Source organism: Strix aluco, chromosome 24 (genome assembly GCF_031877795.1).
Source record: "Strix aluco isolate bStrAlu1 chromosome 24, bStrAlu1.hap1, whole genome shotgun sequence".
Lineage (NCBI taxonomy): Eukaryota > Metazoa > Chordata > Aves > Strigiformes > Strigidae > Strix > Strix aluco.
In genome coordinates this window covers 6257163-6284894 of record NC_133954.1, presented here as the reverse complement: position 1 = coordinate 6284894, position 27732 = coordinate 6257163, and the positions used below count along the sequence as shown (strand labels likewise).

General features: G+C 51.3%; 1 protein-coding gene across 1 annotated transcript in view; it reads right to left on the bottom strand.

The window, feature by feature from the left end:
* Positions 1-16013: 16013 nt before the first annotated feature.
* CRHR1 (corticotropin releasing hormone receptor 1) overlaps positions 16014-27732 on the bottom strand; it is a 28999-nt gene continuing 17280 nt past the window's right edge. The window contains exons 3-13 of the mRNA XM_074849358.1: positions 27259-27378; positions 25965-26050; positions 24785-24891; positions 24275-24395; positions 23852-24005; positions 23539-23599; positions 22556-22628; positions 21301-21386; positions 19418-19553; positions 19182-19223; positions 16014-18451 (exon numbers count right to left, since the gene is read on the bottom strand). Coding sequence (XP_074705459.1) covers positions 18311-18451; positions 19182-19223; positions 19418-19553; positions 21301-21386; positions 22556-22628; positions 23539-23599; positions 23852-24005; positions 24275-24395; positions 24785-24891; positions 25965-26050; positions 27259-27378 — 1127 coding nt within the window. The 3' untranslated portion in view covers positions 16014-18310. The remainder of the gene's footprint in view (positions 18452-19181; positions 19224-19417; positions 19554-21300; positions 21387-22555; positions 22629-23538; positions 23600-23851; positions 24006-24274; positions 24396-24784; positions 24892-25964; positions 26051-27258; positions 27379-27732) is intronic.

Below are 27732 nucleotides of genomic sequence, written 5' to 3'. Positions count from 1 at the left end.
AGGGAGAAGCTGTGGTGTGAAACTAATGTGAGAGGAGCCAGGAAGAGCATGGAGGTTATGCATGGCTGGAGATCGATAGGGCCAGAGCAGGAGAGGCTGGAGGGAGACTTGTCTGTGCTGGCTGGTTTGGTTAACCCACTGTCTTTCTGCCTTGGTTGCGGGTGACACCCTGGGACAGCTCCTGAAGTCATTCGTACAGAGTGGCCCTACAGAGCTTGAGGATGAGGATGGTGCTGCCAATCTCTCCTTGTTCAGAGCCTGCCCAAACAGTTTCAGGATTGAATAAGATGGATCATCCACAGCATCTGCTCACTCCCTTGGGGTGTCTGATGTGGTTCCCTCTTAGCTCAGGCACAACCCATTAGCCCCCCAGGAGGAGGTGCTCATTACTGCCCATCAGTATGGTGTCTACCTCCAGGCATCTCACCCTGCTTGGGCAGCACTTGGGTGTAGGTTGGCAGAGCAGCGCTGGGCAGGATGCAGGGACTCCCTAGGCCACCAATAGCCCAGGCCCATGCATGGCTCCAGGGCTGAGCGGGGAGCAGGTTTCAGGCTGCTGCTTTCAGCTGCACAGCCGACCACCCCCTTCTCGTGCCTGGCTTGTGATTCATGAGCACCTCCCTGCTCTCCTCCTCCCCTCTGTTTTGTTGCTGCCACCAAACTATTTTCATGCATATTTGATTGATGTCAAATGCAGGCTCAGGATCTTTCTGTTCCTGCTCCTCACCATTTCCAGCAAGAGAAGAAAGATTGATCCTGTCTGTCTGAGTTATTACCCTGATGCCTGAGGGCCTATTAACACCAGGAGGGGGATGCTGCTGTCATCTGTGAGTCTCTACATTGCCGTCAGAGATGCTCCTGCATCACCTTCCTCCAGCAAACACAGGCTACAGCAGCTCCCACAGCCACACCGGCAGCTCGAGCTTGGCCCTGGGGTTGAGTGGATGGCTGAGACGTGAGATCAGGTCCCCACATCTCAGTCGTGTTCCTGCCCAGCATAAGAGCAGCCTGATGGGTCGCAGTAGAGGTCCTTGTCACCACACAGCATGTGCACAGTGGCCAAAAGCAAGTGCTGGGGAAAGAGCAGGAGAAGCACACAAAGGGGTGTTGCTGGCCTCCAGCTATTTGTGGTTTAAGGAGTTTGTGGGACAGAGAGGTTCCTCTGTGTAACAACTCTGAATTTCCTTCTACATGGTTATCTGGTCCCCTTATACTCCCACAGACATAGCTGAATGTCCTTGCCACAAGGTTTTGGGGACACCAAGCACCTTCCTGACCTCCCCAACATTGACAGACTGCACAAGCTGTGACACAGCTATTATTAGATAAGACTGGGCTTAACCTCTGTGCAAGCCTTGGCTTTGGCCCCAGGGGTACCAGTGTTCCTATTTGGGAAAACTCTGGTTTTCTGTCAGAGGCAACGAGCCAAACCCCAGCCCCTCCTGGCCACTGTCTGTGCCCATCCCTTGGCAGCAGCTGAGCAGGATCCATTTGCTAAAGCAGACAGCAATGGGCTCCTGTCAACTAGCTTGTAAGGCGATAAAATCAAGTAGGAGCTGGGCTAGGCAGGGATTTAGCCAAGATTAGCTGTGTTAACAAAATACTTAATTCAGACCCACAGCAAATTCCCTCTGGCTGCAATCGCTGGGAGGCAGCCAGCATGGAGTGGGAGCACTGGCCATCTAAGCCTGACCAGGGCTGACTGGTTTTTGGATCCGGCTGGCAGTTTTGAGAGGCTTTTGAGCAAAGACAGGTCTCACTTCAATGCTGCTTCTAGCTGCTAATGTTGTTTTGGGTAAAGGAGAGTCGAGCCCACAGATTAAGCCGTAAGCAGGGTGGACTAACTGTTCCCTGTACAGAGGAACAGGGGACTGGAAAGCCCCAGGGGGACAGATAAGAAGGTGACTGCCAGCACTGGTGGGTGATCCAACCTCGAAATAGCAAATTCTTACTGAGCAGGGAAAGGCAGGATGTTTTCAAAAACATTCAGCTGATTTTGGAGCTGAGTTCTGGGAGCTGGAGCGCTTCTCACAGGCAAATCCCACAGCTTTGAAATCAGTTCCCACTGAAATTCCCAGAATATTGGGAAATAAGCCAAGGCAGCTGTTTGAAGTCAAACACCTGCACATGTGACCCAGTGTAGCTTGTCTGTAGGAAGGTATTTTGGAGAAATTGTTTCAAAACAGCCCCTGCAAGCTCAGCCCACATCCATTCAGGTGCTGGGCTCCGATGCCTCATCCCATGGACCAGGGGATGGCTCTGTTCCATCACACAAGGGTTCATCACCCCAAGTGCTGTCCTGGTGGCAAAGGCATCCCTGTCTCCTTCCCACCACAGCTTCCGCATGGATTTTAAATGAATTTTTTCTGGAGTTACACCTGTCCTAAGTATGGGCACAGAAGAGCAGCAACCCCATTTGGTAGCACGATGGGAGCACTGTCTTCAAGCAGCAGCTTCCTCTAGCCATGGAAAAATGGTGATTGAAGTGGGACGGTACTGGACACCTTAACCTAAGGATCTCATGTCTTACAGAGCATCAGCATGGCTGGTACCCGCATACGATGAACTACTGGGTATTTACTGCTGCGGGATTCCTTGATATACCTTCAGGAGTTTTTCATATTTCTGATTACACTTGTGGAATCAATTCCAGTTTAATACAATTTATTAGCAGCTGGTGGGCTCTTTATAGCCCCAGTGAAAAATAGATAATAGGGCAAAAATTAGGTAGGAGCAGTTATTGTAATTAACACATAAAATACACCCAGTGAAGCACACTTATAACAGAGAGGTAGATAAAGGTAAATGAAATCTCTGCAACCCGCTGCTGCTGATCACCTACTGAAAAAGGCACTGCATTCAGCATGTTCTTGGAGGTTGCAGCAGATGAAGTTTTTTTCTGGGTTTATAACTGTGAACAAAGAACCAAAGGGCAAAAAAATTCCCATGGAAGAGTGTAAGTCAGAAAAAAGTTCATGCTTGGGTCTAAATCATTTGCATCCCGGGCAGGAAAGAGGGAGCAGCCTTGGGAAGAGCTTTCCTCTGGCCGCACTGCGATGGCCAGTGTTCCTGCTCCTTCTTTCTGCATTAACCTCTGCCTGAATGGTCCAGTTTAGGATGTTTTAAAGATAAACTTTATCTGTAAGAAATGGAGAATGGGCAATTGAAAATGAGCAGGGATAATAAGTTAATAAATTCAGTAATTACTAGAGGAAGTTAAAGGTAGTGGTAAAATGTCCTTAGGATCACATTACATGTGCTGAGTCTGGCTTTCTGCTCCAGCTCCTATTTATCACCCGTCTAAGAGGTGTTTTAATGCTCTGTCACACTCACCCATATCTCTATGCAGGCCAAGAAATTGTCCGCCTATATAACATAAATTCCCAAATGGATTTTCACAGGTTTTGGTTTCGAGCGATGGCATGGCTTGATTTGAGGATCTCTGCGGTTTGTTATATTTAACCTGCTGTTAGAGACCCTGCAGCATCTTTGCATTGCTGACACTCTCCTGCCTGAAGGAAGGGGAGAAGCCAACAAAAAACAGCCCAATGATAAACACTGTGTTGTCCCTGTGCAAACAACAGGCTGACTGACTGCAGCAGCAATTTTTCTCAGCTGTCAGCAAAGTTGTCACGGATTCCCCTGCCAAACCTCTTACTGGCAGAGCAACAAGGTAATTTCTCTCTCCCTCTCCCTGCTCACAGCCCTGCATCCCAGAGCATCCCCATCATCCTGGGAATCAGGGGGGATACGGATGGCTCTGCAGGTGCCTGTATCTTTGACACAGCAGTGTCCAGCAGACACCTGGTTTGGCAGAGAGCTTCAGGCTCACACTCAGAGGTTTGAACACAGCACCGTGGCTGGTCGGAGCTGGGAGGAAGCATTGCAGGGCTCTTCCCGCACCTTGGAGATTTGTTGTGGCAGCTTCAGCCTGGAAGTACCAAAAAACCCACATGCCAAAGCTCTGCTTTTCTTGCAGGCGGAGATGCTCTGAAATAACCTTGACACATTTGCTGGTGACAACCATGCCATGTGGCTGGGGTGGCAATGCTCCAGCTGCACTCCCCACCCCATCCCACTTGGGACCATGCTGGGCTTCCTTGGAGGTGTCGTCCTCAGAGGGCCACCAGCAAGAGCAAACCAAGTTGCCTGAACTGATGCTGCTGTGCGATGTGGAGGCTCTGACACTGCGTTAGGTTGGACGCGGGTGCCAGCGGCCACATGCTCTCCCCAGCGCTTGGGAGACTGAACTAATGTGATGCCTTTAATTTCGCAGGTGTGCAAGCATGGCTCTCCCAGGAGCTCGCTGCAGAGTAGGAGTGAGTTCATGGAGATTGTCTCTGCATGTTAATGAAACTAGAAAACCTGATTATTCCACACAGAGTTAATAGGCTACCCAGGGAGGCAGAAGGAGCTGGATAAAATCACGGGTGGTTGCAATCCTAGGGGGAATTTCCATCTGATGCCACCTCCAGCTCTCCACAAGTCTCCTTTTCAGCTCCTTTTTGGCTTCTTTTCCTATGCAGCCTCTGTCATATATAACTGCCTCTCGGCTTTGCTGCCACCCCTTCTAAGTTTAGATCCCATCTCAGGCCTCTCCTCGCTTGGCTGTTTACTCTGTTAATCAGCCAGGCGTTTCTGAGCACTGTGTTGGGAGGAAAGATGCTCCGCTCAGAGTACATCTGGCTCAGACAGCAATAAATATGCCGGGTGTTCGCCTCCAACCGATTAATGCTCGTCCTGTCTGTGTGATGAAATTACGGCGTGGGGAAAGCCTCCAGGGCCAGGAGTCCGCTTTACCTCTGCTCTTCTCTTCCCAAAACGTGGAGAGAGGAACTGTCTGAGCTGCCTGAACTCACTGAGATGTGTCAATCTATCCAGTGCTTTAAAAAATCAGCAGGTCTCCGTCTCCTTTGGCAGGGGCCCAGCTGCTTGTGTTTAGCTGCTGGGGGTCAGCAGCCTGCCCAGCCTCTCGTATTTATTTTGAGCCAGCCACCAGTTCTGTGGCTCTTAGAGGTGGCCGGTCCCCGGCACGGGGGTCCCAGCAGGCATCAGTGGCTCTGTCCTTGGGATAAAAGGATCACGGTGCTGTTGTTTTTCTGTGTATTCATCTCCTCGGAGCCGTCACAGCCAGGGGAGCCTGGCAGCATTGTCACTTTGACCCCAGTTGTGCAGCTTGCACCAGCAAGGTGTTGTCTCCTATTTATTCCTGTCCTGGATCCTCAAGCAGTTGCCTGTACACATCATCCATGTGGTATCCTGGCTGCTGCTGTTTCAATGGGAGCTTTGACTTCAGGTGACACTCAAGGACCAGCCTGGAGCTGCAGGACCCTCCCCACCACACTCCAGGAGGTGCTGCAGAGCAGTGTGGGTCACAGCAGAGGGGAGCTGCTGCCACCAGCATGGGAAACCCTCTTTACAACAAGAGGTGCAGATGTCTGGCATGCAAATGCCCCAGAGAAGACCATGGGGTGCGCTGGGTCTGCCTCCAGCTTTTCCTCCATGGGTAAGAGCTTTTGTCAGCAATTTCCTTTCAAGTTAAAGGAGCAGAAGGGAGTTTTCCAGGTGAATTAAAAAACCCCTGATTTGGTAAGGATTACAATAGGAGGTAAAAGCAATTTAATAGCAAAAAAGGGAATGGGGTCACACCACACCGCCTTTCCAGCATTCAGTATTTGCTGGAGGAACCTCTTTCATGGAGAGCAACACAATGAAAAGAAGCCCCTTGCACTCTGGTTTCATCAAGGACCTGTGTGAGTAAAGCTCACCTTGCCTCTCCTTTTTGTTTTTGAGTAAATGAGGAGAAAATCCCTCCAGCACTGAGACACCAATGTTCAGTCACTCGTTTTCAATTTGAAGGCAATCAAGCTTCCCAGCGCTGCCATGGCCCATTGCTCCGTGCCGTGCCGTGCATGCCAAGGCCAGTGCCAACAGTGCCACACACGTGATATCCAGCTATCGCTTTCCTTTTGCAGGAGGAGGATTGGAGGGTTGGGGGAGGATCGAGAGATGAGAGTGCTTAAATCAAATAATTCTTCAAGGGAAAACCAGCAACTCAAAAGAGTAAATCCACTCTTGGCCAGTGAATGAGGTGAAGAAAGAGAGAAAGGGGATCCTGATGTGACAGGGAGGGTCCAGGACTTCAAAGCATCCTCAGGAGCCTTGGGAGAAAGGCAGGTCCAGCTCCACTGTAGGCAGAAGGCATCGAGTCTCTGGATTTCTCTCTTCCCATTTCATTTTTTTGGATTATTTTTCACTGCTGCTGTGGAGAGATGCCAAGTGAGAAAGCTGCCTCTGCTTGCGCATTGCTGCTACCCAAAACAGATGCCTTGCCAATATGTCCCATCTTGGGATCCTTGCTTGGGCTTAGGGAAGGTGAAACCAGCCCAGAGCTCTGAATTAACCTAGAAGTGACTGTGCAGAAGGAACTGGGATGGGGAGGGACATGTCAGGGCATCCTCAGCTCTCGTCCTGCTATGCCATGAGTGCAGTGGAAGATGCGACCTGTAGACAGAGGTGATGAATACACAACCCTCTCCCAGCCTACATCTGTTCCAGGACTTGTTAAAAATAAATCTTAACTGAAAACCTACAAAGCTAAGAAGAGTTTCGAGGTTTTAAAACGTTCCTTGGAAAGACTTTCATGATTTTGGTTCCAGGCCAAAACATCTTAGGTTTTCAGCAACTGAAAGCTGAAAACTTTGCCAATAAAACAACACTTGGGGTTTTGGTCTTCCAGTGGGAAAGAAAAACAATAAAGAAATAAGTACTTTATTAAAGAACAAAACAGTAATCAATCCCCAAATGCTTCTGAAGAAAAAAAAATATTTTTGACTGAGAGCATTTGATGAGCCCTGACTAATTTTTTCTCTTTACTGTAGGAAAGAGATGGAGAAAAGAGAGAAAAACCATCAACCTGGCTAGGGCATCAAAGGATATTGTATTCATTTACATTGTACATGAATATTATTGAACTGCTGAAAAAATCCCAGTCCTTTGGGTAAAGTGAGCGATGCAGATGCTTTTTAAAGTGTATCTCTTTGGAAACAGGAATGGCTATTGACTGGAGCAAGGAGAGCACATGGAGCAGCAGGTATTAGGGACAGATACAGAGAACATCAGCCAAACTCCAAAGTCCACATTAATAAAAGCTCATACATAAATACAGATGACAGGTATTGATTTTCTTTTGCAAGCTGCATGCTTTCCCCTGGCTAATGAAATGCAGCCCCTTCTTTAGAGAGAGGTCGATAGCATGGTGTAGCCACAAAGGTTTAACTGCGTGGGAAAATAAATAATGTTCCACCAAGAGGAAAATGTAGCCGGTCTGCCCAGGTCTGTACCCATTGGAAAATGTCTGTTTGAGGCTGGAAATATGAATTCAGACAAAAATATTTTGTGTTATGAGCAGTTCTGGCACACACCATGATGTGTAGGGCTTCTGATGGAAATTGTCAGACTCCCCTAAAATCCAGAATTACTTTTTTCTTCAAGCTCGAAATATTTTGCTGTGATACTTTGGAATTACATGATGTGGATCCCTCCCAGGATACTGATTTGGGTGGAAATTTGGTTCCAAAGCCTTTTTTTAGTGGGTTTTTTTTTTTTTTTTTTGGACAGCCACTCTCATCCATGGAGGAATATCTAACCCCAAAACAAAGTCAGTGCTGGGGAAGGGGTGAAAGAAATGCTTTACTTGAGCTTCCACCCCTCTTCTAAATCCCAGCTATGTTCTTGACTTGTGCAAGTGTGCAGCTCCAGAGTGTGGTTTGGATGGCCAAGTTTGCCAGATCAATGTGGAGCAACACTGGACTATCCTCCTGAAGCAAAAAATGGGAATCCAGTGCCTCCCTGTTCGTTTTAAGGAGCCCACGACTCTATGCACTGAGCATCATGATGAAAAAAAGATGATGACTCTGCGCTATTCATGCCCTGAGAGCGTTCCCTGCACCCCTTCCTGCAGTGCCCCACCGGTGATGGTGTAGTCCTGTGCTGCCTGGGAGGGACTGCTGGGATGACAAACGCTGCCGCAGCCGCTCGCTGTCCCATTAGGATTCCTCTCACGCCGTGCAATCGCCCTCTCTGAACACAGTGCGAGCCCAGCCGGGGCTTTCTCCGCAATTGCTTTGCAGCACAGGAGCACTTGCAGTGAGCGGCACCGCCGTGTTCTGCTTGCAGTGGCGCAGAGCTGCTGGCTCAGCCTCGGCTGTGGCAAGATTGCAAGGAACAGAGTTTGTTTGACAGAGAAGCTGCCTCTCCTGTTTGTAACGGTGTGGGTGATTATGCTCCTTCTGCTCATGGTTTGCTAAGGTACATCCCAACCTTAATTATGCCACATGCCCTGGGAAAAGCCTTGTTCAGTCTCTTCCTCAATGCATCTTTGCCTTGGCCCAACAGTTCCAGTAGATTTTAGCCCAACTACTACACAGGCTCTCCAGTTATCTGAAAATGTTACCTCTAAATCCAGTTTTCCCCTCCTTCCCAAACACATTTTACTTTCTTGAACACTTTGGTTCCTGCACAGCATCAGAGGGGCAGAATTAAGGAAGTTTGGAGGACCGCACTGCTTTGGTGGGCTGATAATGGTGTCTAAACAAGTGACAAACATCCCCTGAGTGACTTAGCATTGTGCTATGGGTGGGTAAAAGTGTTTAAACTTATCCAAAACCCTGAGCGGGTGACTCAATTGCTTGAGGCTGGATTTTGAAGCCAGGAGTCCTGACACCTGTCTGCTTCCCGCTCCCCCTCCACTGCCCTTGCAAAGAGCTGTTACTGCTGCTAGAGCCACTACTGCTGCAATTTTGTGACATCATCAAGCCAAGAGGCACTAATTACCCTCCACCGAGGGGAAGAAGGGCACAGAGCCCACAGGAAAGCAGCCTGCATGACCATCCTGCTTGCTGCCTGCTTAGCACCAGGCTGTGATGCTCCCCAGGAAGAGGAGCTGTGGTTGCGGGCACGTGAAGTTTCCGGCTCAGTTTTCATGTGCCAGAGGCAGGGAGCTGGAGGACCCTGAGGGATGAGTATTAGCAAGTGGCTGTGAAGCATGGGGAGTGTAGAGCCGGACATCAGAAATGGGAACGTGGTGCAAAACCTGGCCTTGCAGCACCTGAGCAGCCCCTGAGCTGCGTTCCCCAGCTCCTGCTTGCTCCTTCCAAGCATGAATAACCCATTTCCTACTCTCTTACCAGGCATACCAGGTGTCCCCAGGGTGGACCCAGTTCCTCTGGTCATACCCAGGGTGCTGGTGGCCTGGGACAAGGGCAGGACCCTGAGGGACACTGTCATCACCCTTCATCATGGGTGATCACAGAATCACAGAATCATCTCGGCTGGAAAAGACCTTGAAGCTCCTCCAGTCCAAGCACTAAGCTCACACTGACCGTTCTCAACTCCACCAGATCCCTCAGCGCTGGCTCAACCCGACTCTTCAACCCCTCCAGGGATGGGGACTCCCCCCCTGCCCTGGGCAGCCCATTCCAACGCCCAACAACCCCTTCTGCAAAGAAATCCTTCCTAAGAGCCAGTCTGACCCTGCCCTGGCGCAGCTTGAGGCCATTCCCTCTTGTCCCGGCGCTGGTTCCTTGGCTCAAGAGACTCATCCCCCCTCTCTGCACCCTCCTTTCAGGGAGTTGGAGAGGGCCAGGAGGTCTCCCCTCAGCCTCCTCTTCTCCACACTAAACCCCCCCAGTTCCCTCAGCCGCTCCCCATCAGACCTGTGCTCCAGACCCTGCACCAGCTCCGTTGCCCTTCTCTGGACACGCTCGAGTCATTCAATGGCCTTTTTGGAGTGAGGGGCCCAAAACTGAACCCACTCATCGAGGTGCGGCCTCCCCAGTGCCAAGCACAGGGGTAAGATCCCTCTCCTGTCCCTGCTGGCCACACTAGTGCTGATACAAGCCAGGATGCCATTGGCCTTCTTGGCCACCTGGGCACACAGCTGGCTCATGTTCAGCTGGCTATCGATCAACCCCCCCCAGGTCCCTCTCTGATCTGGATACATAGTCAGAGACCTCTGCCTGTAGGTGCTCTCCACCTAAACACACCTCCTAGCCAATGCATCAGGCTTAATTTGCACCCGGAAGCATCAGATGAGGCATAAGGGAACTATTCCTGCTGGGGGTTAGGAGCAGATGTGTCCCAAGGGCCACGCTGTGGTTCACCACTGCTTGCCTGGGGCTGCGGCACCCGGAGACACCCGGGACTGCTGGTGAGATGCTCTCAGGAATGACCACGCTTAGCTGACACAGCTCTTGGGTGAGCACGGTGTCACTGTCAGGTAATTAGCTCCCATTTACATCCATGAGGTGTGTGATTAGTCTCCTATTAATGCAATTAGCACTGTGGCATTCGCCTAAGTATGTAATTGGCACAGAAGGCAGCTGCAGCTCAGCTGCTGAGCCCAAGTGGCACCTATTTTGGGGTTTATCTGAGCACGGTTAGAACTGACGACTGGTGGTCACCTCTTCAAGCACAGGATGGGCTGGTTTTTGTGACAATTCCTGGTTGTGTCCCCACATGTGCTCCCTGCTCACTTCAGCTGCAATGCAAAGCAATTTTCCACCCTCTGTCCTTGCTTCAAACTCCCAAAGCTGTTTAGAGGAGCTGATGAGAAGTGTCCCAGCTGCTTCCCAGAGCTGTGGGACTGGGGGAGCTGGGGTCTATTCTTTTAGGGGGTCAGAGGACCAGATCTGACCTTGGCTGGATGCAGGTCCTCTCCCAAAGTCTTTTATTCCCCAGGGCTGTGTGTATGTCAGATGTGACTGTCCATCTGGTCTCTGTGCCAGGGGGGTGAGGGTGGACAGGGGGAGGAATCACACGTCTGCCCACCCCCAACCATTCCCTGGCCCCCAGCCCATCTTGGCAGGTCATCAGCCTGTGTCAAAGCTTGGCTTTTGGTGAGGGAGTCTGACAAAACACCCTGTTTGCCTGCTGCACCACAGCACTGATGACAGACACCACTGGCCTTTCAGGATGTCAGGGAAGGAGGAGGGCTGCGGGGAATGGGGATGGGCTGCAGAGGGTCCATTTCCATCCCACCCCACTGGAAGTGTCACCTCCCCGACTACCAGTGTGAAATCCCCAGCCCTTTTCTGGAGAAACCAACAAGTCATCCACCTTCTCCCGCCAGCGCTTCTGTAGTTAATATCTGAGCAGATGAAGCTGTGGCAAAGCAAAGGTCCCCGCCAAGCCCTTGCTCCAGCGAGGATGTTTGGCTTTGGGAAAGCTTCTGACAATCTTGATTAACAGCCTCTTCATCTGTTCACGCCGGTGATAAGCCATGGGAGCTCTGGGCCATTTCAACTCTATAATCAAGAGGGTTTGAAAAAAGCAATTTTCTTCTGTTGCAACCCGGTTAATTCTCATTTAATTGCTACCCATTTTGCATAGATTTTCCTCTATTGCCATGGCACTGGCTCCACACTTCCTCCTCTCCAGCAGTGCTTGACTCGCGTCTTGTTTTGCCAAGCTGGGATTTGCGGTGCTTCAGGTTGTGTTGCGGCCTTCAAATCTCTCCATGCAATTTTGGTGTAACCTGCCTGAGATGCAGCTTTTATAGGAGAAAATCTCTGGGGACTGGGCTAGGCTTTGTTCCTTGCTGTCACACAGTGTATTTGGGCACTGCTTTTGGAAGAAGAAATAGAAAAGCATGGGAATTACACGCAGATGGGGAATTTTAGGGGCAGGAAACATACCTTCTTTAGCCATACACAAAACCAACCAGAATTTAGTGTTTAGGCAAAAAAACTTTCCCCTGGGGGTCAAAAGAGATGGATGAAGCATTTGTAGGCTGATCTGAATAAAAATATATGGGCTTGGCTCATCTTCAGGGTGGGTTTGTGTGCAAGGGCTAGCACCATGGAGGGAAGGGGACAAATGCTTCCCTGCCACTGAGACAGAGCAGCTACTAAGAGTTTTGATAAGGAGCTGGGTACAATCACCCAGGTGAACTCAATTGTGTTGCTGCTGGAAGCAGTGAGACTGCTCCAGGAGGTGGTGAGATGCGCTTAGACCCAGTTTATAATGCTGGGTCTCAGCTGGCCTGGGGAGATGGAGCAGAAACACAGAAATGCTGGAATCTGCCTGGTGATCCCAGCCATCCCTGGGGATGCTGAGGGTGAATGGTGACATGTCCCAGCTATCCCAAGGAGGGACCAGCAGTCCCACCAGCACCTGGGCAGCAGGGAGGGGAGGTAGCAGTTAATTCAAGGCTGCACCTGCACAGGACACATCAACGCGGGTTGGAGGCTGCCCCACAATTGTGGTCATGGGCTGCTCTCAGCCAGGCTGGGCAGTCTCCAGGGCATGCAGGTGACAAGCCACAGTGTCTCAGCTCACCTCCCTGTCACCGTGGAGAGCTTGCTTGGTTGCAGCTTGAAAATTTTTTTTATCATTAGTAATCGGATGAGTTTCCTGTAACACCGCCTGGCACAAAGGCAGCAGCCAGAAAGATCCCTGTGTAGAAAGTGCTATGGAACGAGTTGTTCCCCACTGAGCAAAAAAAGGGCTATTTTATCTGCTTAGAAAGTCTGCTGTCTCTAAGCATATCTTAATCATATTAATGCATTAAAATACAGCTCCCATTAGACACCAAAATAATTTTGATCAGAATCATAAGCATTTCTATTACCATGGCTTTGAGTTAGTGTTGCAGCACCGGTCAAACTTCAATAAGGGTGTAATCATTCTAGCCCATAATCCAAGGCTTTTCCTGAATATCTCATCTCATTTTCCTTTCGAACCAGCAGGCACAGTCACACTGCTTTTTCCTGGCTTGTACTGAGATCCTGCTTCTGTGTTTGCAGTGTATTTCATTTACACGTCCTTCTCAAGCTGCGGTTTTCCTTGTTTGTGTTCCTCCAGGTCTCTGGCTCCTGCTGTGCTGACAACCCCTCTGCAATCAGGAACGCTGCAAATGCTTAAGCCAGGGATCCCCTTTTTGTCCTGTATTTCACATACACACAGGCTTCTCCAGAGCCACCAGCTCCTTGGGACTCTCCAGCCACCCCGCTGAAGTCATGCTCCTGCAAGAAGGACCTTATCCAGCCTCCAAGACTTCACCCAGCACCCTGGAGCTGCAAGCACAGGACAGGACACCCTCCTAGTTGCAACACGACTGGATCATCTGCTCTCCCGAAGGCTGGTTTCATCCCAAGAAAAGCTGAAGCCCTTCTGGAAGCAGAGAGATGCTAATAGTCACTGGCAGTTGGAGACGATCTTTTGGGACTGAGCCACAAGCCCTGACACCTTGTGATCAGAGCTCAGCCACACTCAGCAGACAAACCCCGAAGACTTTGTGCTGGCTGAGCCGCGATGGCTGTGTCACTGACACCATGTGCTGGAAAGGGCAGGTGAGGACCAGTTGTTTGTAATTTGCCTCAATGCATAAATGGGGAGGCAGCAAATGAAGTAGCCAGGGACCACAAGGGATGGACATCTGGATCTCAAGCACTTGCCACTGGCACTGCTGGGGGACCCCAGCGGGAATTGATCCCCATGGGCACAGCGCTGAGCAAGGGAAGTTGTGACCCTTCTCCTGCTGCACCCAAAATTAGGGTCTCCTGCTGTGAGAGCCAGGAAGGGCAGCTCGATGTATCAGCAAGCTGGCTGGAAATGGATGCTGCTGTCGGAGCAGAAAGCAATTGTGTTTGAGGGGTTGTTGGTTGGGTCAGGATGGGGTACCTCCCACTGGGGCTGCTTCCTCCAGGGCAGGAGGAGGCTGCAGGCTGCTGAGAAGGGTCCTGAGCTCCCCGTCACACTGATGTCTCCTGAAGCAGGTCTCAGTCCTGGATGACTGGGGCTGGAGGATGCCCTGCAGCAGAGGTGTCTGGCAGGATGGTGCTCACCAGGCAGAGCCCAGCATCTCCCTATGCAAATCCATGCTTCAGTTTCCCCTACTAGCAGGAGGCTCAGCAGCAGATTTGAGCAGACTACAAGCAACAGCTTCCCATGGAAACTTTTGCCTGATAGGGATGAGGGCAGGGCAGGGGAGCTCTGCCATGGTGCCTGCAGAGCCTCTGCTGGTGCTGTGATGGAAGCAGTCTGTTGGGGACTGCAAGGGGTCAAACTATTTCCAAATGAACCTGGAAAACCTGGACAACTGTTGGTGCACATCCCCCTGGGAGCATCGCTGAGGGCTCCAGCTGGGTGTGGGTGATCACTGCAGATAAATCCAGAGCCACGAGCATGAGTCACTCTTGGTCATGGGACCAACCCACTGCTGCTCCTTGCAGGTGCCCATCTCCAGCACGTTGTGTGACACATACACCTCTGCTGCCTTCGACATGGCCCTGGGGCTCCTCGAGGAGCGGCCAGAAAAGCCTTTTCTCCAGGGCTGCACAGACAGGCTCTCTAACAGGATCTGTGGGAACTGCGCTTGCATCTCTGATCTTTAGATTTCCTCCAAACTAGAAAAATACAGCCCTTTGAAAATTTCATGAGGGTGGCAGAGAGCTGCCTGTCTCCTGCCGCCACATGCTTTTGAAAACCATTTAACTGCGACTGCAGTGACAAATGTCAGCGGGAGGCTTGAGGCTGTGGGGAGAGCAGTGAGAGAGAGGGCATCGGTATTAAAGGATTAAATATTTATTGGAGGTTTGGCAGTGCTGGAAGGATGACACATCGCAGGCAAGAGGCATCTTTGGGCGGACGGTGCTGAAAGCCATAAATGAGCCCATCGGGCAGTAAACCACCACGAGATTTCCTCTCCTACCCCTTCTAGGATCATTGCCAACCTGGGCAGGTACAGAGAGGGTTAAACATCCAGGAATAGTCCAAAGCTGTGGGCAACCAGACAGAAATGGAGTCTGTGAGCCAGGATGGATGGGAGGGGAGTGATAGTCCAGCCTGGCTTTAAATACAAGCTATAAACCCTCTGACTGATGGACAGTGCATCATGCCCGTAGTGGTGGAGCGAGAACTGGGAGGTCCTGGCTCTGGCAGTGGGGATGTTTGCCCAGGGCAGCCTGGCTGGAAGGTGGGATGAAAGCTCAGATCTTCCACAGAGGATGAGGATCATGAGCTTGCTCTCCCTCTATTCAGGCTCTGGATGGCAGGTTTTTCTCCTTCGCTGGCTCTTGGTTTGCTGGGGATGTAGCTCAGGACAGTCAGGACCCCCAGGCTTTGACCTTGGGTGGTAGGGCTCAGGCTGGGGAATGATTTCAGGGCTGGAGGCAACCTCCATGGTGGATTTCATGTGTTAATCAAATAAAGAAGCTAAATTAAATTCCTTCTCTGTGCTGGAGAGGCTCCTGTGATTCTGCCTCACTCCCATCCTGGGATGTCCCATAGCACCACGAGTTCCCATCCTCGGGGTCCCACTTTGCCTCTCCAGCCCTGAGAAGTGTCAGGATAATATCAAGGGTTAATGCAGGATTGTCTCAAGAGGCTACAACCTCGTCAAGAGCACAGGATTGGCAGGTCATTAATTTCAGAATTACTTGGCAACTTTAAATACAATCATGTAATCAGCAGGAACCTGTAATTATTATTTATGTGCATGGTGCTTACCAAATTACAGCGCTCTCCAAGGCTCTGTGAGTTGAACAAATTAATTCTGCAACGGAAGAGCTTGACCAGAAAGATGTTTGTGTCTAAATTTCACTCGTAAACATTGATGTATGAAATGAAATTCGAGTTTAATTGGCCCTCCCTCCTGCTGCGAAGCACATTACATTTTTATTCTGTCTTAGCTCAGCTGGTGAGAGGGAGCATCACGGAAAACTTGGAGGAGTTTCTCTAGCCCTGATGGTACTTGTGTGCGAGACCCACACGGGGTGCTCCTCACCTCCCTTAGTGAGATGGTGTTGATACCTTCACAGAGAGCCTGTATCCCACCTCCATGCTATGGACATGTGGACTTGGGATAGAGAGGAGACAAAAAAGCCACCAGCTACCCCAGGTGCCTCTGTGGGATGCTGAGCCTGCTGCAGCACAAGGATGCTCCCATGGGAAGTGGGAAGGGGCCATGCTGGGGTTGTCTTTTCCAAAAGATAAACATGCCCCAAAAGCCCTTGTGAGAGGAATTGAAGTAATTTTAATCAAACAAGGCTGAGAATACACACAATTCTCCAGCTACAGAAAGCAAAGTCATGTCAGTCAGAGCAGACTACTAAGAGAAAAAGGAAAAAACAGTGATGTGAACACAGATGCTTCTGTTTGGGTTTCTTTCTTTGGTTTTTCAATTTCCAGCTTCTTTTCCACCAAAAATTACCCCACTTTAGAAAAATTCATATTGTACATATAGCACGTCACTTTTTGGTAACATCACTTGTATGTACAATGAAAAAATCTCCCTGGGGCATTTCCCCTTCTCCGTAGCCAGCAGAACTTTATTAGCTCCTGCCAAAGCACCTGGCAGAGAAATCAAACTGACCCACGGTGGGGGACGCACAAGTCTACTTCTTGTAGGACATCAGCAGAAAGCGTCTGTAAAGCTGGGAGCTGCCACTTTTCCCATTGCATAACTCTGGGGGTCTTTTTCTCACCCACATATTGTATAAGGGGCAGTTTCTGGGACTGTCGGTGATGGATGAGCTTGTACAGGTACCAAAACCTGACCCACGTGCAGGGTATGGTCCTCATTGTGGTCACTCCATCATACCGGGAGCTGTCGCTTCTCCCAGCATGTTATTGGAGGCAATGGGGTATTTCTGGTTTTGGCTGCACAGTAGACATGCAGGTAGGAAATATCAATGGGAAGGAAATGAGAGGAGTTTGCTTTAAACTACTGAACTTCTCAAATGTTTAAGGAAAGAACCTGGAGGTTTTTACCTATGCCTCCCTTTAAAGAAAAGGAAAAATTTTATTCCTTTCTGGTGGTGTATCCTGAGGAAATCAGAGAGTACTACAATTTCAAAGATGCTTAAATCTCCCCAGGGCAGGAAGTACTTATGCCTCTTCTTTATAGTGGGGAAACTGAGGCACAGAAATGTGAAGGAACTCATGCCAGACCCTGCAGGGCCCCAGCAGCAAAATCGCTGGGATGCAGAGTGCAGACTCAGTCCATAACCCCTCTGGCATCCTCCCCCTGCCCAGGCATTCCCAGACCTCATATGGGGCAGGCAAAATGTGGCTCTGAGAAGGTCAGGACAAAACCTTGCATAGACCTCTCTGCTCAGCTGCTTTCAGTGACCACATGAATCAGGGCATTGGGGGTGGATCAGGGACTTGGCAGCTGCACGGGGGATGATCTGAGGTCCCCAGCATGGGGAGGGAGGCTGCCGCCCCTCCAAGGCACTTAACCCCAGCACAGGAATGATTTGGCCCCATCCTCTGTGTAAGAGCAAGGAACAGCTTTGGCACTGAGTCCACGGGTAAAAGCAGGGCAGGGAGGAGGGGAGCAAAGCCATGGCATGGCCCCACAGTAGCTGCTTCTGGGGAGTTCAGCCACCGCTTCACTGTAGTGCTTCCTCATCTTTCCACCCCCTGAGCAGGGGCATGGAGTCAGCCTGAGGACCAGGGGCTTTGCAAAGATCTGTAGATCCATCTGGCCTGAGATGGACCACAGGATTAACTAAAGCTCATGCCTCCCTTCAGACCAAGACCCTTCCATGTGGCTGTTCAGAAGCCCTGGGATGCACCCTTGTCCCCTGCATGGTTCCTTGCCCTCTCCCACCCCCTTGCTCTGCCTCACACCTGTGGTGTCGAGATGAGAAATGACCTAGTCAGAGCAAGCAGCAGTTACAGGACATCCTGGGGACATAGCAAGGGGCAGGGGAAGGGCTCAAATAACCCCAGTGGTACAAAACCGCAACCTCATAAAGTGATGTCTGCAGTCAGTCCAGGGCTCTCCATCCATCCCCTGTCAACCCAGAGGGCTTTGGCCACTCGAGAAGGTTTTGTCCCCCCAGCAGCACCCCAGCATGCACCCACTGGAAGATTGACCCAGCTTCCCAAGGGATTAGCCCCATAAGCTGTCCCAGCAATGTCCTGATGTCCTGTCACCTCAAAGCAGTGACGAACTCAAGAGAGGCAGCGATGGGACATGGGTCATTATGCCCAGGATGGAGGCAGGCAGGGAGGTTGCTGCAACCTCTTGAGGCTCCTCTGGCTCCTTCTGCTGCCCCAGCAGGTCACACTGCTGCCAGGGAGATGACAAAGCAGCATCTCAGCTGTCCTATCCTACAGGTCTCCACCAGCAAGTGGGACAGAAACTTCTGTAGGGTTTCCCATAGCTGCAGCAAGTTTGTGTGCCCTCTGCGAGACTGGTGGGTGCAGGCAGGACCCGTCTCCTGTGCTGTGTCATGTCAGGGGTCCCACACAGCGGGGACACCAGCTCCCCCATCCCGTACGGCAGCTCGCTCCCGGCTCAGACAGCTGTGGACTGCTTGATGCTGTGGAAGCTGACACGGGTTGGGGAGGTGGGGATGGACATGGCCCGAGCCACGCGGGCACGGATGGAGTGCTTGTCCTGCCATCGGTGCCACCGCTTCCGTACAGCTGACCGGACCTGGGGGTGTGAGACAGAGGAGGGGACAGTTAGTCACCACTGTCTGAGATTGTTCAGAGGCACCAGCTGTCTTCATCCGCAGTCTTTCAACCAAAAATGCTGCTGAAACCCTGCTCAGCTCCCCAGGGGCAGGGAGGGTCACAGGAGCCCCTGTCGCCTCCCAGGGCACCCAGTCTTGTATGATAAGATGTTGGTGAAACACAGCCTTTGCAGCTGTGAAGAGAGGTGAATCTGACCGATGGTGCCTCTGAATGCAAAATGGAAACAAGAGGGAGAAATAAATCCGAGCAGGGGCTCTGCAGGAGAGCCAGCATCTTACACACTGCATTGGATGTTGCAAGGGGCTGGAAGAGGTGCAAGTGACAGTCGGGGAGGTTTTATAGCTTGTCTGGTTCATGCTAGTGGCATTTCTTCAACATTAATTCTGCCCTACGACAGCCCAAGTGCTTTGTGTGGCAGGTAAATAGTGAAGAAATGCCTTTTCATCGACTGCAGTGTGGGATGGCCCTGGGAGATGGGCACTGGAGGCAGGCGGCTGAGACAGTGCGGTTGGGTGAACACTGAAATCCCCAGCCAGCCCAGCTGGGACCAAGAGATGAAGGACCATGAATTGTATGGTGTGATATGCTCCTGGGTCACTAGCTAGCTCTGGTCCAGTCCCTTTTTCTCCTGCATCAATTATATATGACTTGGTAACTTCCCCCAAGCACCCCCAGCCCCTGGTGCTCACCTCGCTGTTCAGGAAGCAGTAGAAGACAGAGACAAAGAAGCCCTGGAAGGAGACAAGCAGCAGAATCACTGCAGAGCTATGGCCAGCAACACCCCCAGGCTCGGGATCTTTGGAACAACCCTGGGGTTTGAGGATGTCTGGTTTTGGAAGGGGGAAGAAGTGGGGGAAGGCATTGACCAGGCCAGGGTCCTCCACATCCCTTGGTAGGGAGACTGAGATGGTGCTGAGGACCATACCTGGAAGGACTCCAGGAAGGAGTTGAAGTAGATGAAGACAATCCTGGAGATCTCATCCTCCCCCGGGTTGACAAAGAACAACATGTAGGTGATTCCCAGCAATGGCAGCAGCACCAGCGTGGCCTTGACTGCTTTCCTGGGGAGAAAACACGGACCTGAGCTGCTGCAGTGCAGCCCTGGACATGAGGGCTCTCCCACTCCCAGCACCAGCATGGCTGGGACTGGTCTGGGCAAACCAGTGGCTGGGGGAGGACAGAGCAGAGCTGAGCTGTTTTCCAATGCAGTTTCCAAGTGACTGAGTTGGTTTGGGCACCTTCTGTGGTTTCTCCATCCAGAAAAGGGCAGTGGATAGTGGAGACCTGACCTTGAGCTGGCACAAAATGATTGCTTGGCTGATCTAAGGCTCGATTAAAAAAAGAATTAAGGAGAGTAAAATAATTCACACCCTTCAAAATGGGTTTATGAAAAACTTATCTCAGCTAATTAATTTGATATTTTTTCTTGATGAGATTACAAGAGCAGTTTGTGAAAAGTAATAGTGCTGATACAAGAGTGTGGGAAGGATCGGGACTTGGCATCTCATTTGATTGGATTAGGGGACCAGAACAATGCCAAGGCAACACTTTTTTCTTAAAGATCCCATTAATGGACAGATTCCAACATTAGCTGAACACAGGAAAAGTCACCCCTGGCAGGTCTGGGCTGGGCAGGGATGCAGCCTGGGACTGTGCTGCATCACTGACCTGGAGGAGAGTCACAGCCCCTGACACAAACTGGCAGATGGCACAGAGGAGCTGGGAATAACCGAGGACACGAGCATCTTCAGGCTGGCAAACTATGGGACAGCACATGCACTCGTGTAGCTTCTCCAGGGGAGCAGCCATGGTAGCAGGGGATCCATCAGCTTTTCACCAAAAGCCATTGTTTAAGGTGAGCAGGACCCCTCCAGGGCTGTCCCTTGCCTGGTTTAAGTGGGACTGCACAGTTTATAACCTACTGAAGTCTCCAAGTGTTCCTGTCCCACAAGATGTTTCTGGGAAATTAAAATGTTCTTTTGCACAAAAGTTAAAAACCTTTCCTGCCAAAGTTAGGCAAATACTGGAAAACCAAAAGTGTCTCAAAATTGCTGACTGAACCATCTTATTTCAATAGCCTTTATCTTTGCTCATCCCCAGTTGAATTGTTCATCCCAGCTCCATACTCCATGATGAGGAAGCTGGCGTTTCCCAATAAGAGCATGTGAATTTTCCCATTTGCAGCTGAAAAAAATCCACCCTCTACCCTAAATCTACTTCTCTTGACCCAGAACACAGTGACATTCCCTGATTCCTGGCCAGAACATGATCCAAAGAGAAGCACTGATGAAGACCAAGGTGTCTTCTCCTGTTCCAGGTACTTTGGAGAGCTGCTCTGACCATGCACCTCCCAAGTTATCTGCAAAATACTCCCCAGCAGAGAAGGGTCAGATTTTCCTGCCTTGGTGCTCCTTTCTCCTTGCAGCTTCACAAGGAGGTGTTTGGGGTGGCATTGACTCATTACTTCATCCCTGGCCTTTGCTTTGCTGTCAAGCAGCAATTTAATTCTCACTTCCGTGCCAGGATTTGCAGCTCTGAGCTCAGCAAGCTGATTGGGTCCCACCAGAATCAGCTTTTGCAAAGAGACTCAGCTCCCAGTGGCTCCCTTCAAAGGCAGATCCAACCATCCACGTTCTCCATTCCCAGATACAATAACCACGTGTCTCCAAAAAGCTTTTGAGGTGCTCTTAGATGTCTCTCCATGCTCCCATCCCCTGAATGCTCAACTGATGGGACTGTTCCTATCCCCCCTAATCATGCTAATGCAGTTTCTAGGTCTGCTTTCTGCAGGGTTGCTCATGCTCTTACCTGTACTGGATTGTCTCTGACGTGGTTGAAGCTCGGAGCTTCGTCATGAGGATTCGGACGATGTTGAAGAGAAAGATGAAGTTGATCTAGAAGGAAGAGGGCACCTGGTTAGTGCCTGCTCCCCCAACGTTTCCTCCCATTTCCTCAGCAGAGTTAATGGGCCGTGCCAGGGGAAATAGGAATGTTTCCTCTTGAACCTCATCTATTGCCTTCCATTTACTGAAGCAGAACATCTGCATTTATCATCTTTAAAGCACTTTAGCAATAAGATTTAGGAGTTTTTTCAAGGGAGTGGGTCAGCAGGGCACACCAGAAGATTGGCGAGGAAGGGCAAGCGTTAGAGAAAGGGCTGAAGGTGAAAAGGTTGGAGGGGGAGGACGAATATAAGGCAGCTGAGGGGATTTTGGGAGAGTGGCTGCCATCACAGCAAGGAGCTGCTTGGCCGCTCTCCCAGCTGTCGAACCACTAATGAGGACTTGGGAAGGCAGCACTGGGAGCTGAGCACAATTGACACAAATTATAAGAGGCCTGGCTACCTGATGGGCTGGGAAATGAGAACCAGGCTCAATTATTCCGGGAGGCCAGTTGGTGCTGGTGATTAGTACTCCCTTGGGTTTCTTCAGCATTGGACAAGGAGGGAGGAAAAGCCGTGGGACCTCGTGCAGAGTTTTCACCCTTCAAACACAGGTTGGACCCTGGCACTGCTGCTTGTGACTTGCCACCTCTGCCCCTCTTTGTCCCTTCCCAAAAGGGCAAAATCCCAGCAAATTACAGTCCATATGACCCCTGATTCAAGCATCACTGCCCAGCCAAGGGCCAGGAGCAAAGGGATGTGGATCAGGGCATGGGGTTGAGGTCCCCAGGTTGCTGTGAATGCTTGGCAAAGCACCCACCTGCACCCAAAGATTGCCAGGGCAGGGATGGAGGGACTTACTGATGCATGTGGGAGTCTGCTGATGGGGACATCCCTATTGGAGTGAGGTCTCCAGGCTCCCTTTCTAGCCCATCCCAAGCCAGCAGGATCCAGGCATGCTATTTCTCATTGTGGGTTAGGTGCCCACATTTGCTCAAGGTGTGGTTGGGGTGCAGGTCGCTGGACTCGCAGGGTGAGTGGCATTGCTGCTGTGGGGCAGCATAGCCAGCTGCAGCAGGGCAAAGCTAAAGGAGGGAGCAAGACCCTGTTCAGGAACGGTGTTATCCCACATGCAGGTGAGAAGGACCCTATATTTAGCAAACAAGGTTGCTTTGCTCTTACCAGAAGCACCAGGATCATGGGGCCTTGGTAAATGTAGTCAGTATAAACTCCCGCTCGCTTCCCAAACCAGCACCTGCAAGGCAAGGACAAGCAGTGTCAGGGACAAGACTTCAGTATGAGTGACCTGGATTTACTCCTGTCCTTGCACAATCTCTGTAAGTCACTGTCTGTAGGGTGAAAGCACTACAACTTGAACCGCTGTAGCTACTATGGAAGAGCTTCCCTGGGAACTTGGCATATGGAGGTGCATGGGGGCTTGTGGGGGTGTCCATGGGCCCTGTAGGTGAAACAAAGAGCTTTCCCTTCATAGGGATGTGGGAACTGGTTATCGTAGGACGAGCAGGAACAACCTTACACATACACAGGTCCGGGTTGGCTCTGTCCCCAGCAAACTCTGCGGGAGCTCACGCAGGTGTAGCCGTGTCCTGGGAGCACCTTGTTGGTTTTGTTAAATCAGCACTGTGCCTGCGTGAGTAGCACAGGGCTGCTGAAGTCAGGGGGCAAAACTAGCACTGAAAAACAAAACAAGCTGCCATTCACCTAAATGGGCTCCTCTTAACTTCCCAGTCCATGTGATGAACTCTCAAGTGCCTGTTAAGACCTCCATTAGCAAGTCTCTGTGAAAATGGCTCAGGTGGTGGTAGTTTATATCTCTGCTGGTAGATTAAATCCCAGCTCCATTTAGCAAACACATTGTAGGAGCTCTGGCTTAATCTTGCCTTTTCCCCCTTAAAAATCTCATTTGCCCTTTGAAGAGAAAAATGCAGCAGCAGGCAGCTGCAGGCAGGGCTTGAGCGACAGAGAGCCTAAAGGTGAGATAAAAGAAAGAACAGAAGAATATTATCTTTTTTTCCTCCCACCTTTTCCATGTACCCTGTCTTGTGTCAGCCCTTCCAGACAGGATCCGTGTCTGCCGCAGCCCCTGGCACAACTGATCTCTGGAGAATTGGGATAGAATGGGGAAGGAGAGCAATCAGACTCACTTCTCATTGTCGTAGTACAGCTTCCCAATGGCCCAGGCGACGATGATGGGAAAGGGGATACCTGCAGATGAACACACAGGTGAGTCTCAGGGGTCCAACGTTGCCACAAAATCGTGCTGTAACAGGGATTTTCTCACACAGGGCAAACCACTGGGTGAGATGATATGGCCATGCAAATCCCATCCTCCTGCTCCTGGCAGCCTTTTTGCAGGTATTTGGGTGCAAGAGGATCCGGAGCAGAGGATGGAGGTGGGCATCACCCATCACTAAAACCCTGGGTGCCTGGTGGGTGAAGGGAAATCCTGGTACTTACACCAGCCAATGCAGATGAACATCCACTTGCGGAGCTTGTCTGTGGAGTAGGTGAGCACGATGGCCGTGTGCAGGTAGCAACCCTCACCGAACATCCAGAAAAAGTTGGTGACGTGGAAGTAATTGTAGGCAGCAGTGACCAAGCGGCACCAGACCTGCCAAGGGGGTTCAGAGGAGACATGGAGGGTGAAGAGCAGAGCTCTGTGTTACAGCAGTGAAACTGGTGCACAGACTAACACAGACCCCAGCAGAGCAATTGAGCCCACGCTTCTCATAAGCCTGGGTTGTCCACTGACCACCAGGCAGCCCTATTTGGGCCCTCAAGTTGCTTTTGTGGCCTCATATCTAGGATCCTCAAGCTCCCCACACAAAACAGCTTCTCAGGGCCAGGTTCAGGCCAGCTGCCTGGCAGAGCTACACCTACCACGTTGCTCTCGTGCACCTCTGGGTTCATTGTGAGCTGCACCACGAACCACGTGGCATTGCGTAGGATAAAGGCTGTGATCAGGTTCCAGTGGATGATGTTCCTCAGGCACCGGATGCTCCTGGAGAAGAGGGGACAAGGGGCCATCAGAGCGTGGTGGGTGTCTGGGGGCTGGCCATGTGTGGGCTGGGGGACAGGGCTGTTTGTAGAATGTCTTTGTTGGGACCTCAAGGGTGAACTGCTGGGGCCATGCCCTGGTGGGCAGGACCAAGGCCAGGAGGTGGAAGGCACCAAGGAGGATCGTCTGCCTCCATAACCTGCTGCTTTAAAAAAACAGCAGGAGGAGAATAACCCTGAGATAGGCACGATTCCTCCAGACTGGAGATCAATGGCCATGGGGCTATACAGCAAAACACAAGGGCTGGGCCTATTCCCAGCCAGAGGGCCATGGGGTGACCTCCCTGGGCTCATGCCCCTGGCAGGAGCAGAGCAGCGGATCAGAACACTCACCGCAGGCGCATGAAGAGCACAAAAGCCACAAGGAGGGCCCCCAGTGAGACGCAGTGCCCCAGGTAGTTGATGATGACGGCGATGTGGTAATGCAGCTTACTCTTCTTCTGGTGGGGCAAGATGGGGAGGGGGGTCAGCAGTAGCCCCAGGTACCACCACAAACCTACCTCCTCCACCACGTCACCTCCAAGAGCTGCACTACAAAATTTGGGTCCTTTTTCAGAAAGCAACTGGAACCCACCTAGTGCAGGACAGTGGAGGTGGGACTGGAAGGGGACACAGCTGGTTGGATGGGGTTAATGTGGACAGGAGAAGCACCAATCTGGCCCTTCAAAGAGCCCAGACATTTCATATCCTACCCATGCCAGGGCAGCTCATGATTGCTGTCCTTACACTACCCCTGCTCAGCGCTGGGACATCCCCAACCCCTCATCTGGGGAAATCCTGCTGTAATTCAGCTGAGCTCACTGGAAACATGACATCTGATGTCTCAGTTCATTCCCCATTGCCCTGGGGGCAGCTGAGAGGCTGGGATGAATTTGGGCAGAGGGAGCAGGGGATCTCGGGAAGGTGTGAGTGATAATTAAATTAATTGATTGCTCCTGCTGTTAGGCACTCATCCAACCTGTGAATTAGTAATTAACTGAGTGAGAAAACCATTCCTGGCAAGAAATATCAGCTCTTAAATACCAGAGGTGGTTATCAACTGCAAATGAACAGCCTGTATCTCTTCTCTGCTCCGAGGGGTGCCTTGACCTACTCAGGCGCTTGTAATTCTTGGTCCCCATTTTTTTATCCCTTTCAGCTTCCTAAACATCTCTATTCTGTTGCCAGGTTTGCACTAAGTGCTTATGTCAGGAGGGAGCTGGAGGAGGGCAATGGGGCCAGAGGGCATGCTGATCTGCCCCCTGGGGCCAGGAGACCTCACACTGCAAATCCTCTTGGATTTTTAACAGGGAAGGAAACAGGTGTGTCTTTATTTTTGGCAGGGAATGAAAATGCAAATCAAAACGGGGATCATATATGCTGCATGCAAACTTATATCTGGGATGCTGCTGCATGCCCAGCCCACAGCTCCCTTGGGCCATTCCTGCCCCGGATGCTGTTGCCCTTCAGAACTCCATTGTCTGTCCCTCACCTTCCTGCCAAGAGCCTGGCTGAGGGGCTACCAAGGTCCTACCTCTTCACTGAGGATCTCCTGGCACTGGGAATAGTTGACTCGTGCTGCCCAGCTCCCGTTAGCGAGGCACTCCCTGTAGCCATTATCTGAAAGAGAGGAGCCCATCAAAGGGTTAGCGGTGCATGGAGATGTGCATAAGGATGTGATCTGATGATCATCAAGTCAGCGGCATCATTAGCTTTGATACCAGCTGAGATCTGCCTTGGTTACAATTGCAGGACCAAAATCCCCAGGACATTTCAGAGCCACTCAAGGGCTTTGGGTCTGCACCAGCGCTGTCCCTTGGTGCTGGGGGACCCCAACACCTCCCACCACTGAGATGCAGTGGGAGCAGCACGAGTCCCACTCTCCTTTCCCCCTCCTCTGTGCCATTTGCTCGAGCGATCCTGTGTTATCCTGCTGCAACGCACTGTGAAGTTTTCACTTCTCTCCCTGCATTAGGAGCTTTCTTCGCCTCTCAGCAAGGACGGCGAGTGGCAAGGCTAATGGGGAGGGAACGGCCACGAGAGCCCCAGAGCAGCCTCCGATTAGTGACAGCACCAGGGTGATGCCAGCGCTGGGGTGCTATTAACAGGAGAGACCGTGAGCCTCATCAGGGCAATGGGATGGGACAGGGATGGGATGGCTCTTGGGCAGGCACAAGTATGGATTAATGCAAAGAGACTCCTGCAAAGGCATGAGAGGCACCACGAAGCAGGAGCCGTATGCGTGCGATCTTCCACTGCGGCAAAAAGGTGTGGGATGGAAAAAATTGATGTTTTCTGTGGGATGCAAGATGTTTCTTTCATCAAAAGCAGTGCTTGAGTGGTCAGAAGCTCAACCGTGTGCTAGGAATGGCTTTGGGCACTTTTCAAGTGCCTTCGCTTTGTCCCCTGCTCCCAGCATGTCATCATCAGCAGTGACAACACAGTCACCCGTGCTGGGAGGGATGAGCCACAAGGTTGCCCAGTCCTTGCTCAGCTGGGGGTTGCAGACCTCTGTGCCACCTCCGCAGCAGGGCAGGCTCACTTCTCTTTCCCTGTCCCCAAGATGGGGACATCAGCCCTCTCCCCCTTTACAAGGGCATATCCAGGAGGATCTGCTTCTAAAGCTGCTGCTGTGAAACCACCCTCCCTGAAATTTGGGATATGAGGGCTTTTTTCTTTGTTGGTTGATGGATCCCACAGAGCCCTCCAATGAGCTCTGTACTCAGAGATGTTTTGTCCCTCATTCTACTGCAGACCCTGACGCACATGGTTCTCTGAACTCCCCCATCCCTCACCCACCATGTCCCCACCAGTGCTGCTCATCTTACTCGTGGTGTTATACCGCACGCCATAGAAATATTCAGGGCAGGGGCGAGCTACCAGCTGTCCCACCGCACTCCGGGGCCAACATGTGCCGATCAGGTCTACCGAGGCGTTGCATTGGGGACCTGTGGGAAAAAAGGGTAGAGGGTTAGTGGAGGTCTGTGGGCCACCTCCAGGCTGTTGAAGGGTCAAGGTTTGCTCAGAGAGCTGGGACTGCAGTCCTGGCTGAGCTGGTGGGTCACTGCAAGCTCAGCCCCCTGAAGAGCCTCATGGCAGACACCAAATGGGGCCTGTGCCGACTCCCCAAGGCCTGGTTGATCCATCCTGGCCATGACTATTGCCCTGGTCCTGTCTGAGCACCCGGGTTAAGCTCAGTTCTGGCACAAGTCTAGTTTTCTGACCTGGCTTCTCAAGTCAGCTTGGGGTTCCCTGGCTCTGGTCTTCCAGCCCTGCTCCTTTCTTCAACCATGACTTTGGCA